At 35.3% G+C, this 14,158-nt stretch overlaps 2 protein-coding genes across 2 annotated transcripts in view; both read left to right on the top strand.

The window, feature by feature from the left end:
- LOC109837757 (phosphoglucomutase, chloroplastic) overlaps nucleotides 1-2,159 on the top strand; it is a 14,459-nt gene extending 12,300 nt beyond the window's left edge. The window contains exons 12-17 of the mRNA XM_020406105.1: nucleotides 790-931; nucleotides 1,197-1,278; nucleotides 1,369-1,415; nucleotides 1,491-1,568; nucleotides 1,655-1,760; nucleotides 1,861-2,159. Coding sequence (XP_020261694.1) covers nucleotides 790-931; nucleotides 1,197-1,278; nucleotides 1,369-1,415; nucleotides 1,491-1,568; nucleotides 1,655-1,760; nucleotides 1,861-1,928 — 523 coding nt within the window. The 3' untranslated portion in view covers nucleotides 1,929-2,159. The remainder of the gene's footprint in view (nucleotides 1-789; nucleotides 932-1,196; nucleotides 1,279-1,368; nucleotides 1,416-1,490; nucleotides 1,569-1,654; nucleotides 1,761-1,860) is intronic.
- LOC109837758 (transcription initiation factor IIF subunit beta-like) lies at nucleotides 2,588-13,921 on the top strand. Its single transcript, XM_020406106.1, is given in 7 exon segments — nucleotides 2,588-2,789; nucleotides 2,791-2,878; nucleotides 9,789-9,897; nucleotides 10,818-10,948; nucleotides 11,039-11,113; nucleotides 11,365-11,514; nucleotides 13,459-13,921. Coding segments are annotated over 7 exon segments (768 nt in total). The 5' UTR covers nucleotides 2,588-2,697; the 3' UTR covers nucleotides 13,582-13,921.

The raw sequence follows: 14,158 nt of genomic DNA, 5'->3' as shown, positions 1-14,158 counted from the left end.
GTCACCCTATTTGAGGAATCTGGATGCAAAGAATTTTCTCAATGAGACCATTATGAAACAATAGAGTTCAGCTCTTCCATTCATTATTTGTAATCAGGTCAACAACTAATAGTTGAAGGAAGATTTCCTAGATATCGAGGGAGAGTACTCGTCCATCATTAAAGCACTAGTCTTCAACTTATGCATTGTAGGAGAAACCCTTAAACGCCCAGCAGTCTACATACGAGGATTCATTTCTGATACCAAACTTGAAAGGAATTACATTAACTGTTTCAACATTACCGGAGTTTCTTTTGACTAAATCAATGTAGCATCAGCATCAATTCAGAATTGAGGCCACAGAAAATAACTAATCTGGAGAAGTTGAAGTTGGTCAGATAACATTAGTGACATATGTCTTTCCTAAGTTGTAAATTGTAATATTGTATTGCTAAAAAATATGAACTTTGACATGTATTATTTGCATGTTTCATCGTTTAGAAATGTCTTTTTTAAAGATTTGGATCGTCTCCGCTACCAACAAGCAGTGGAGAGGTTGCTACTTTTAATCATGACTGTGGATTGTTCACTGAGTAGCCGTGACTCATTATAAGTCTAGCATATATGACACCCCCTACGGAATGCATTTCATTCCCTACGGAATGCATTTCATTTCAAATTTGCACCAAGACAAATCACAACCATACTCAAAAAATAGGCAGTCATGATTAAAAGAAGTCTCTCCACTGCTTTTTATAGTGGGGAGAATCCAAATCCCTTTTTTGATTTGATTCACTTTTAATGTATCAGGGCTGTGTTGGCTTGGCTTTCTATCCTTGCATATAGAAACAAGGACAAAAAGGTTGGGGAAAAATTGATCTCGGTTGCTGATGTTGCTCAAGAGCATTGGGCTACCTATGGAAGGAATTTCTTTTCTAGATACGATTATGAGGTTAACTAGTGACTCTACATATTTCAAGTCAGTATTTTCATCTTGTTTGTTCTTGCATTTTAGACCCAAAACTGCCAAGTGGCCCCAACTTTTTTTCTCTAGTGACTGGTTCTTGATTTTAAAGTCAGTCTCTAGGCATCAGAAGTATAATCGCCATATCTCACCGCTCCACTCCATCTACAATTTTGAAATTACCATTCCTTCGCTTGTTCCTTTCCTGTGATCTGCTCTTCCAATAACTTGCGTACTTGTTGCTATTTGATAGGAATGTGAATCTGCAGGAGCCAATCAAATGGTTGAATATCTCAGGGAAATGATTTCTAAGAGCAAGCCTGGTGAAAAATATGGTGCATATCCTCATAAAACTTTGTTAGTCTCCGCAACTTGAGCTTTTCTCACTATGTGACTTCTCAACCCTGTTTCATGTCATGTTTCAGGAAATTACACCCTTCAATTCGCAGATGACTTCACCTACACTGATCCAGTAAGTCTTTTTCTTTACCATGATTTATCACATCATACTGATTGGCATCTCATTGTATTTGTTAAAATTTATTAGGTTGATGGCAGTGTAGCATCAAAGCAAGGCCTGCGGTTTGTGTTTACAGATGGATCAAGGATTATATTTCGTCTATCAGTATGTCACCTTATAGTGATTTTTATGGATATTTTCTCGTACAGTGTTTCTTATTATCTTAAGAGAATAATTTATCATTTCTTCAGGGCACCGGATCAGCTGGGGCAACTATACGAGTTTATATCGAACAGTTTGAGCCTGATGTTGCCAAACATGACATTGATGCACAAATAGCTTTGAAGCCATTGATAGGTTCACAGAATCACATTGCTAATCTTTTTCTTATTTGCTAGATTTTCTACCCATTGGTTAGATAATACTGATTTAGGTATACATTTTTATGTTCTCACAGATGTGGCACTATCAATATCAAAACTGAAGGAGTTCACTGGCAGGGAGAAGCCTACGGTCATTACATAAGTTATATTTTTGTAGGATGGCTTAGCTTGTATAAATTTTGACCTCATAGTTATATTTCGTAGTATAGAAACAATATATCTTTCAGTTAGACTATTTATGATCCTACAAAAATGATGTATTTTTAACTAGTGTACTAAGAAATTTTCATGTAAGTAACTATAAAACGATGAACGTTTGATTAAGGAGGAGTTAGAGAAATGTGAGTCACTGAATTATATAAGATTCCAAGAAGATCCTCTCCATTGTCAAACAAAATAGGGAAGCAATCGCTATATTATCATAATTATTTATTCTTTAGTGGATGATTAAGATTCTCTTTTTGCATGTAAATAAGGAATGAGTTAACTTCATGCGTGCGTATTGAGTGTTAATTTAGAATGAATTACAAAATCACCCAGTAGAAAGTAGTGACTTTTGTCCTATTTTTTTCTTTTTTCTGTTAAAGAGGTTCCAAATTTAATAAATACTCCGGGATTTAGATACCCGATAAAGATTCCGAGAACATATGTAGAAAGTATTAATCATGAATCGATAAATATCTGATTTAATACGTGGAAAAACGATGTTAATTTAATTTCTCGAATAATTTCCGAAAGAAGTGGGACCATCTAACCGGCTGTATTCCTGCTTTTTTCTCTCTCTCTCCTCTCCTTTTTGAGTTCTCAAAACAATGAGGGACTTCAGTAATCCAACTTCCAAAAACTAATAAAAACGAACTCCCTTCTATTGACCACAACCATCACTTTAATCGAGCCCGAGCAAAGCGAAGATGTCGGTGGACGACGACGATGGCCGCAGCGTGCTGGAGACGAGCAAGGCCGATCGCTCTGTGTGGGTCCGCCGCCGCGGCCTCGTCGTCGTCGTCGGACCCCAGCGCCGCCCACCCCGTCGTAGCCAAGGTCGTCCTCTCCCTCGACCCTCTCAGTAAGGACGAGTCGACTTCGCTCCAGGTCCTAATCTTGCCTTATTAGGGTTTTGTTTTTTGACGCATTTGTGGTGGTTTAAGTTTCTATTCTGAAGCCCTTAGTTGGTTAGTTTTGACATGTGCTGAATCAAGCTCATACAAGAAAAGGAGGGTTAGAGGTCAAATAAAGTTTCTATTTGTTGAAGATTCACACTGCAAGTTGAATTTTTTTCTTAATTATCGTTCAAAAATCTCTAAAATTTTGAAAAATTAGGATGTTAGTTGCAGATTGCTATCACGGCTTCTGTAAGATCGCACGTTCTCAGTTGGTTAGCTGATTTATGCGAAATTATAGCTCCTAAATTTTGCTAATTTTTTGAGCTCAATTATAGCTTCTTTTTGTTAAAGATTCTCACTTAAAGTTTGATATTCGCTGGAAATTGATCCGATTATACTCTTTGGAAACTTTCTTGGATATTAATGAAAAAGTTTAAATTTTATATAAATCAGGATTTTAGCTGCAAGTTACTATCTCGCTTCTATGTGATCGCAAGTCCTACGTTGGTTACCTAACTTATGCTAAACCAGGCTCATAATCTTACTAAGTTTAGAACCAATTATATCTTCATTTTGTTAAACATTCTCAGTGCAAGTTCGGTAGTTGCGGGAAGTGTTGGATGTTGATCACAAAATCAACTTGGTTCGATCAACAAACATTGACATATATTTGATGGTGTTTTGAGATGAAGTGTGTAGACTGTACAAGTTTGCATTTAATTCTGGAAAGATATCAGAAGCCAAATTTTAACTTTGTATAGAAGTGTTTGTCTCTTTGTTACAAATCTACAGAAACAAATGGAACTCAATTTAAAGTTGAATAGCTTAAATTATGAAGAATTTAACGAGACAATGTCAAAAAAGTCAGCAGCAATCTAGATGTCTAGTTTTTGCATCAGATGTCTGATTTGGTTATGATAGAAACTCAGCTTTTCAAAAAAGGCGTCAAATTTCAAACATCTGGTCTCAAATTCAAACGCCTAAAAACGTGCACATAGGAGGCTGAAAGCTTACCTAGACCATAACTTTTGACTTGGTTATCAAAATTGCTGTTATACTATTTTTTTCGGAAAGCTCTCAACATGCTCTAAGACGAAAATGACATTCACAAGTTTATTCGACCATTAGACGCCTGGGAGACTCGGACAAATGTTTGAAATCTGTCAGACAAAAAGCTATTTTTGGGAAAACTCTATAGAGACACCTGGTTTTCAAATTCAGACGTCTGAACTATAATTTAGACATCTAGTCATTAGTTTCAGAGATCTGGTCGATGGATTTTGATAGTTTGTGTTCAAATTTCTAAGTTTTAATGTAAACCATTCGTTTGTACATCTAGACAAGGACTTTTAAGGTTGTTTCCTGATCATATATGAAGTTCTATTGTGGAGGTTATATATTGAGCATGAAAGAGAGAAAAGATAAATGCTTGAAAAAGCTTTTTTGAAACTCGCTTCACAACTTTTTGATGTCTAAACGCTTCGAAACTTAAGAGTGAAGCTCTTTATCCCTTGAAGCTTATGCCTCATCGCTCAAATCATATTTGAAGTGTGCGCTTCACGCTTCATAAGGTGCTTTTCTTTTGAAGCACACGTTTTAGACAAGATGAGAGGATATAAAAGAATTTTTGAAATGTCCCTATGTATTTTCAATATGACGCACGTAATATAATATATTATATATATATATATTATATATATATATATATATATATAATAATATAATATTATATATAATAATATATATGAGAAAATGGGTATGCTTGGTACAAAGTACAAATTTTATGCTTGTAGTAAGGTGTCTTATTCCCATCCACTCATTCCAATTCCAACCACTCCCCAACCAAATGAGAATGTGAGCCTCGATTTTAATGAGTGGATGAGAATATGTCACCTCACTACCAAGCACAAAAACTTGTGCTTGGTACCAAGCATATCCATTTCTCTTCTTTCTATATATATATATATATATATATATATATATATATATATATATATAATATATATATATAATAGAAAGAGAGAGAAATGTGTATGCCTTGGTACCAAACACAAATTTTATTGCTTGATATAAGGGACACAATCCACTCCGCTCATTCAAATGGGGACCACATTCACATGGGTTAAGGATGCATGAGGATATGCAACCATTTGAATGATGGAGATGATTATGTCACCTCACTACCAAGCACAAATTTTATACTTGGTACAAAGCATACACATTTCTCTTTCTTCTCTCTCTCTCTCTCTCTATATATATATATATATATAATATTTATATATATATATATATAATATAATTATGCATGTAACTTAGTTTATTATGATCCGTTTCTATACTTCACATATTTAATTCTTATTTACTAATCAGGACATACATGTATATATTTGTAAATTATAATACCAATATCTATTATATGTTCATAATTTCTACAAATTTAAAATTAGAATGCTTAAACTCATAAAGCTTACGCCTTACTTTTGAATCTTACGTCTCGCTTCATCAAAGGGTCTAGTGTTTCACTTCCGCTTTTTTTAAACATTGTGACGAGTTTGGATAAGAGAAAAGCTAGGATTTTTCATTGGAGAGATTGTTGGAGCTTTCTTTTTGGTTCTTTTGTAATTTGAAGAAGACATTCACTCTACAATTCAAAGGGCATCTTCGCAGCGATATCGACATCATCTATTGAAGATCAACTCACTTATTAGGGACATATTTTTATTTTAAACTCTTTTCAATTCAATTTGATTTGTAGACCTAGAGATCAGGGTGAAGTGGTCTAATTGAAATTCTCAGTATTGGGTAGATTGAGTGTGATAGTATCTGAGAGTTGTATTGTGCTTTACACTTTTGTGAGATTAGTTAGGATAAGGTATAAGAGCTTCGATGATCTTGGGAGTTCGGTACTCTTTCAGATAGTTGATCGATTTCACAGGGGTGAAGTCCATGGATGTCGGCATCATGTTGAACCACGTAGAATTGTGCATTTGCATTTGATTGTTTGCTTGGTTGTTTTCTTATGCTTAGATGCAAATTTTTTTAAATAACCTAGTTTTCGATGCAACCCTATTCACCCCTCTCTAGCCTAGCTCGATCTTAACGGGATGATACATATTTTTTGTTATTCTTCTTAAAAGAACTGAACCTATTTTTCTTTGCCCCTCTTCTGATATGGATAAATTTGTAGTTATTTAAGATAATGCAATACTAAAGTAACACGGTATCCCTTCTCTATATGTGAATAGAGGTCGATGGTTAACTATTAGCCTTATATCTCAAAAAACTGCCATGTGTCTCTCCTTAATTTTTAATAGAGTAAATTTCACAACACCTTGAAATGGGTAATACTAAAACCTTTGAACTTTGTTTTTTCACTAATCCCCCAAATCTTTTCCTACAAACCCCCAAAAAGTCCAGAGTCAAGTACCTCCAAAAACTTTCAACTTTTTCTACTAAATCCCCTAAATGCAAGGAGGAGGAGAAGACAAACCCTATATAAAACAAGGAAAGAATGGACTGGGTAGATAATAAGGTCCTTTAGTTGCAAGAGACACTTTTGGGGAGTTTTGTGGAAAAGTTAAGTTTTGGGAGTTACTTGAGAGTTTTTGGAGTTTTGGGAATTTTGTGGAAAGGTGCTTGAGGATTAGCTGGAAAAACAAGGTTCAAGGGGTTTTGTGGGGGAATGCCTTAAAGTTTGGGGAGTTTTGTGAAATTTATCCTTTTCTAAATTTCAAGTTTTATAGAGAAGATCGATTAATTGCTAATCGCATGAAGGCTTTATATTTCATCTTCACATTTTATTTGGTTTCTTCATTTTGGAGGAGGGTTTAGCTCCATGTCCACTTCAATTCATACCAAATCTCAATAAGATTCCTTTATAATAAAACATCAATATAAGATGACATCGCCAGCTGAGGAAACCTTCCAATTCCTAAATGACAAAGAGAGCTCTTTGGTGTTATGATCACATAGGGTGTGTTGACTTTTTCTCATATCTAATTTTCTTTTTAAGAATATTATAAAGGAGGGATTGGTGGTTAAAGCATCTAACTTTATAATTGAAAATTTAAAATAAAAGCCATCCATGCCCTTATTTTGAATTTGCTTTTGAATTTTAAGCTATCAAAGAAAAAAAAACTTTGGCTCAGGTTATCTAATTTTGAATTATGCATTCCAGCAATCTATTGTTCTTTTTTAAGGAAAGTGGAAACTTTTCATTACCTATGGCATTATAGTACAACATATGCATAGGCATTCCTAGGATTATAAGAGCTTACTCCTCTTCAATGCAACATACCACTCAACCTAACAACACATACATCATACGTGAGGTACAAACAAGCTTCACTAAAGATAAACTAAACTATGAGCACTAAAAAGAAAAGCTGCACAAAAATATCTGTTTTTTTATCTGCTTGATGATAACAGGAACTGTAGAGGCTTTATCAGCATATAATCTTGAGTTACGCTCACCCCACATAAAATCTCTAGTTGCGCTCACCCCACACACACTGCAACAGCGGCTCTCGCAATTCTCCTTTTCACAACACGACCTTTCAAATGCATAAAACACCAAGGAAAAAATTTTATCACACACCTAAGGCATGTGCTCATAACCAATCCAAAGTTTAATTAACCTCCAAACCTCAATAGGAACAGAGCGCATTGGAAAAAAAATATGTGCAAGATCCTCAGCAGCAGCTCCACAAAAGCAACAAACATTATTTACATTAAATCCAAGCCTGCCAAGCCTATCTAGAGTCAATAATCTCCTTATGAATAGTATTCGTTCAATTAACACGATGGCTTGGTACACTCAATAAATTCCACCATAGATGACCATGTAACTGGGTTAACATCAAATCAAGTATACATGCATATATTTTAGAAATTTTTACGACTCCTCCCCCTCCCCACCCCACAAAAAAACCACGCCAACCAAACAGCCCAGCAACCGCAATGAAAATGCCCCTCCCCCCCCCAAAAAAAAAAATAAAAAAAAAAAAAAAAAATATATATATATATATTATATAATATATATATATACTATATTATATATATATATATATTATATATAGTATACTATATATATATATATATATATATATAATAAAAACTGAAGCAGAAGATCCCTCACCTTTGAGAGCCTCTTCCATTGCCAAGAATCTCCCACTCTAGGCTGTACAGTCCTCGCATCATAACATTTCAAGTAATATTCGTGAAGCCATTTTATCCACAAGGATTCCTTTGCGCAATGGATATCCCAAATGATTTTAGCAATAGAAGCTACATTCCACCCCTCATCATGAAATAGATCCAAACCACCAGTAACTTTAGATCTACACACATCCTCCCAAGCAACCAATGCCATTTTACTCCTAGAATCACTCCCGCTCGAGATATAATTCTTACATGCTTTATCAATGAGTTTAAGCACAGATTTGGGGAGCATAAAACCACTGGACCAAAAACCTTGGATGCCAAAAAGCACTGACCTGACAAGAGTGATCATTGCTGCATATTAGAATTTTCTTGCAGCCCAAGATATAACATGTCATGTATTATGTTTAGAACACTGTAGAGGGAGTTTAAAGGCTAATATAATGTTCATTTCTAAGCCATATATTATGAGTCATTAGTACAAGGCATTTGTATGTTCATATTCATAAGAAATGGGAGAAGTATATATAAGAACAGAAATGTTGTAGCCGCCAAAAAAAAATCGTACCAGTTTATTTAGAAGCATGAGCATAACCGAAGAAGAAACTCATAGAGATGAAAGAAAAAAATATACAAACCAAAGAAATTAGAGCCACCTGTGCAAAGCATGGACATAACATTTGACATCAAATGGCACATAATATTGTTGTATCTTCAGGCCTTTGTATGGTTCAGCAAGTTTGTATCATTGATATATTAGTTAATTTCTTAGCACTTGAAAAATTACTCTCCTGATTGTCGCAATTTTTTTGGCATGTTATATGAAAGCATCTTCTGGTTGGTCGGTCAACAACATGTTGTGTACTCTATATGTCTTTCTAAGTTACACAATTATGAGAAGTAGAATGATGGTATTATCGACTTATTTGAATTAAATTACTTATGAATAGGGCCTGAATTCAAAATAAGACTAATAGAAGTAATGAATGATTCAACTTTAAAATAAGAGGTGACTTAAATTGTGACCACTTAGTTTTTAACCTAACTGGCAAATTCAGTCTTGGTTTTTTGAATTTGATTGATATCCTAAATTCTTAAATGCATCTGGAAAAAGGTTTAAACTTGCAGCTTTCCCCGTAACCCCGCTTTTTTCTCATTATATATTGTGTATCATTTAACGTCAGCATACTGTATCACAGCTTAACTTTTAACCAGTTATACTTCGCTGCTAATTATTTAAGAGCTGAATTGAGCCTCAAGCACATATAGAACTGATTTAAATGGGTGTCACACACTTGAAGAGCTGATTTTAACATGTATCAATCACTTGAAGAGCTGATATAAAAGTGAGGTTACTTGATATCTTTGAGACCTCTACGACACACCTATAGATAACATTATGAGCTGATATTACTAGTTAACATCATGCTTCTTGGTTTTTTAGTATTTTGTATTTGATAATTGACATTCATATCCATAAGTCCTAAAATATTAGGTTCCAGAAATATAATTACTTGTTTGATTGTAGGAACTGAATGAAGATCATAGTTATTCTATATATATATATCAGTCATCAATATGACATTGTAGAATGTCAGTCTAGCATGTTCCTAACTCAAAACATTTAGTACTTTTCTACTGTTCAATTTTGTGAGAAGTTACTTGCATATTTATTTCTTATTTGTTTTCAACCCAAAAGAAAACAAGTCTCATCTTTATTTCACTGTTGGAATTGACAGTTCAAAATGGAATTGGCTCAAAATGAGATTGGCAGTACACCGAAGAGCTACTCTTTAAACATGTTCAAAGACTTCGTACCTATGTGTATCTTTTCTGAATCAAACCAAGGTAAGATGTTTTAACTGACCTGAATATATATATTTTTGGCTATACCCATGGAGATACACTTGAATACACATATGTATTTATGCATATATTCACACTGCTAGATGAATGCACATAGTATATGTGCGGACACGCACGTACATGTGCACATACAAACACAGTTGGTCACCCTCGGATTATTTCAGATTGTATGGAAAATTGTAGGCTGCCAATGTAGTGTTATGTTCTGTCACTGCGAAGGCAGTGTTCGGTATTCAAGGAAAGTCTTTTGTATACACATATTTTATGGCTTCTTATCCCTCTGCATCCCTTGCAGCCAAGGACAATCTTGAAATTTTCATGAAAAATCTGAAGAAAAAAGGCAATTAACAACATTTACCAAAGTGCTTGCACTCACCTAAGCACAAAATAGAAAATTAATTGAGTCCAGTACTTCCCATGGTACTAGGAGATCATTTTAAAAATAGCAAAAATTACCATCATAGTACCTGAACTAAACCAGCTAATTAAGATAAATGTCAACTAATGTCTATGAACAACAATGAGGAGAAGGAAAATGGAGGGTCATTAGGGTAAAAAAAAAATCTTGATGACACATGAATGATACCAAGTCAAATCAAATTAACTGCACTGCCAGACAATGAGGGAAATAAAATTTTAATGAAGGGCAATTTCAGTTCCAAATTATCTTATTGCACGCATGATACAATGAAAGAAAATAACTTTGCGCTAAATTCTGTCCCAAATTGTTCAAAGATATTGAACTCCTCACCCCAGCAATTTCCTCTAGTCCAACCATTCAAAGACATCAGTGGTCAGATTTCTGCAGTGATAGCAAAATGGGAACAACATGGAAAATTTAGCTTAATGACAAAGTATTTTCTGATTCCATATTATTTGACAGAAACCATTGTATAATGCAGGAAAATTTTCATTAGAAGGAAAGGTGGAGCATAAATTTGACATGGAGCCTCATAGCGAGAATCTTGGGGAGTATAGAAGGTTGTGCCGTGAAAGGACAAACAAAGCTAATACAAAAACCAGACAAGTTATGGTATGCATTAATTTTGAATTTCTCTGCATGCTCCCATTTAAAAAAAAATCATATCATACCTGTCCTATTGGCTAAACGTCTCTTTTTAAGGTAATTGGCAATGACTATGGAGAAAATATGAGACCTCTCCCTGGCATGGTTGGCTTGGTTCCATCTGGTTCAAAGGTAAAGCTTCCATCTTATTTGACCTTATATTTGTCTTTCTATGCATGACTGTGATTAGGTTAGTGTATTTTTTCTGCTTTTCCATGATATAATTCCAAAACTTTTGGTCAGTGGATCTTCTTATTGATTTTAAGAGAGGTTTGATTGGCTCAGAGTGAAAGGCAGGACCTCTTTCAATAAGATCAGTTGTGAAATCTCCTCTTGTTGAGTGGGCATCCACTGTTAATAATTGTTTTATTTTATTTTATCAGGATAAGAAGAAAGTAACACCAGCAAAGGGATCTGAAACAAAACGCATACGAAGAGACCGTCGGGAATTGGAAAATATTATATTTAAACTCTTTGAAAGACAACCAAATTGGGCACTGAAGCAACTGGTCAAAGAGACAGATCAACCTGAGGTATTTTCTTCCGTTAAAATGTTTGAGTCCCTAATTGTAGTTAAATATGGTCTTAATCACATTTTATATTCAACTAATGCTGGTCTCATGACCATATCATCACATGTCAAGGCTTCAAGCTTTCTCTCATCAGAATGAGTTGTCTTTGGAACATGTCTTAATCTTGTCAAGCTCCAGGAAATAATTGACCACTTCTTTTGTCAGGGTTTTGGTTTATAAAACAAAAGTCTCACCGTGATTTATTTTAAAACCTCTGTTCATCCAGAATCATTCATGGACCTCAACCTTATTCTTCCCGATGACTTTCCAGTTACCCCTCTTTTTCATGGTTTAGTTCGCTAAAAAATACAACAAATTCGCGAAGCTTGGCCTTTGGAATCAATCTGTCTTTAATGCAGAGATTAAAAAGCTAGAAGGAGAAGAAATCAATTCCATTGTTTACCTTCTAACTTCTTTAACCCTCTGTCTTCCCCTAAGTTTTCTTTTCTCCTTGAAAATCTGGGTGGATCCATAATTCTTTCAAGGTTTGTTTCAGAACGTTGGGATAACGGTTTCTGTCATCTCAAGTTCTAATGCTTGACAGGTCTCTAGATTTCAGAATCATCAATCACATCCCGTAGTTGAAGGGCACAATAGACGATGAGGTTATGAGGGGAGGAGGCATTTCGGTATTCTTTTTCTTTTTCTTGAAATACTGTATGCAATATCTGTTAATACTGAAACTGGGTTTAAAAACAAATCAGATGGGTATTTTGGGTTTATGAAGGATTCTGGAAGTAAGTGGGCTGAGAAATAAATTAGGGTTAAACTTCGGGTTTATGAACAAAACCCCTTTTATTGAACTGATGCCTAATAAAGGGTACACTTGACTGGGTTGGTCTTGTGGATCCTTCTCTAGATTTCTAATGTCAATCACAGAGCATTTTAGAAATACTTGCCAGCCTTGTCTATCCATGACGCTACTAGAAGCTCCTTCATCTTTCTCCATTCTTTTCTATTCTGGATCCGAGAAATTGCATCATTGATTGCTGCCCATTAATTTGGGTTGGAACTCAATATTTTTTTACTTTGACCACCATGGATATTGTACCGTATATACCTTTCCATTGCTAACTTTCTAGACCAGCTATCTCAACTTGACATGTGGCAACAGAGCCTCACACTGAAGAACATTTAAGGCAAGCTGGTAGGTGAATAGACTCTACTTTTCTGTTATCTAGTTCAATAACAAGTCCCTGATTCCCCAAGAAAGAGTATAAAATGATGAAATAAGGTGCAATTATTTTCTGTAGGGAATTGTATGCTTGTGAAGCGTTACTGCCATAGTAATTTCCTATTCAAAGGCAAGCATATAGTTTGTTTGTGTACGGGTTGGTTAGACCTCAGCGGATGTGCTGGAAAGCCAGGTGTTTTTTCCCCTCTCCTTTTGTTGAATGCATATAGTGCCTCAGTCCTATAGTAGAAAGAGTAGCCAACAGAATAAATCCCCTACCAGCAATTCTACTGCTAAAGTATATAGAGTCTGCTTCAGCCACTTTATTGCCGTTTGAAGTAAATATGATGTTAAGAAGCTCTAGTTCACGGTTGGCACTTTGCATGGCTATTAACTATGCCAACAGAAACATAGTCAGAGCTCTGCAGTGAATTTCACTAGCACTGTCCATTTCATCTCTTTTTGATCATCCAAGAGTAACATATTTGTCACAAGTTACTCGTAATCAAAGTTCATCTTCGATTCATTTCGTCTCTTATGTTCACTTGATGGGAAAAAGGTCGTCTGTAACAATTATCTCCTTTTAAATGATGTTCCTTACTTTCTAAGTAATGTCTTCTTTAGTAATATGTTATGGCTGTCTATTGTAAAGATCTTCTGCAAATAAGAGACTCGTCTTCTGCATGTCTCAAACATGACTGACAAATGTGGTCTTATTCTGAGCTCTGCAGCAATTTGTGAAAGAGATACTCAACGATCTGTGCGTTTACAACAAGAGGGGACCTAATCAGGGGACACATGAGCTCAAGCCGGAATACAAGAAAACCAGCGAGGAGATGGATACTGCTTCCTAACTAATGCTTCGTTTTGCTGCTCAGTTGTCAATGTGGGGACGTGCAAACTATATGATTCCCCCTCTTGTCTCAGAAGGAAAGTTCAACCAACCTCTGGCCTGCATCTGTCCTTTTACGTGACACGATAGATGTATGTATTGTTGATTTACTTGCCAGTGTATGTCTGTAGCCATGGCAGGGATATGCCACCAAAAATTTTAAAAAAGTAAAAAAGAAAGAAAGGCATAAACCCACCGCTAAACATGGGATGTGATATTTGAAGGTGTACGAATGTATGAAACGTGAATGTATGTTCTTCAGCAGCTATTGTTCTAATTTTCTATTTCCTCAGTTGTGCTCATGTTCTTGCGGGTTAATTCCTCGTTGTGGTTGTGCGTAACCTCTTGCTAACTGTGGATTCACAAACAGCGCAAATATACAAATTTCTTTTTGACTGTTTTTACATTTGACGTGATGTTTGTCAAGCCTGGAACAGAAGCAGCGACATTAGTCAAGCGTAACTGATAACTAATCAAGCGTAGTTCATAATTGTTGGATCCTTGTTTTTTTTTCCTTCTTTTTCCTTTCTCTCTCCCCC

Source organism: Asparagus officinalis, chromosome 4, assembly GCF_001876935.1.
Source record: "Asparagus officinalis chromosome 4, Aspof.V1, whole genome shotgun sequence".
Lineage (NCBI taxonomy): Eukaryota > Viridiplantae > Streptophyta > Magnoliopsida > Asparagales > Asparagaceae > Asparagus > Asparagus officinalis.
This window is presented reverse-complemented; position numbering and strand designations above follow the sequence as displayed.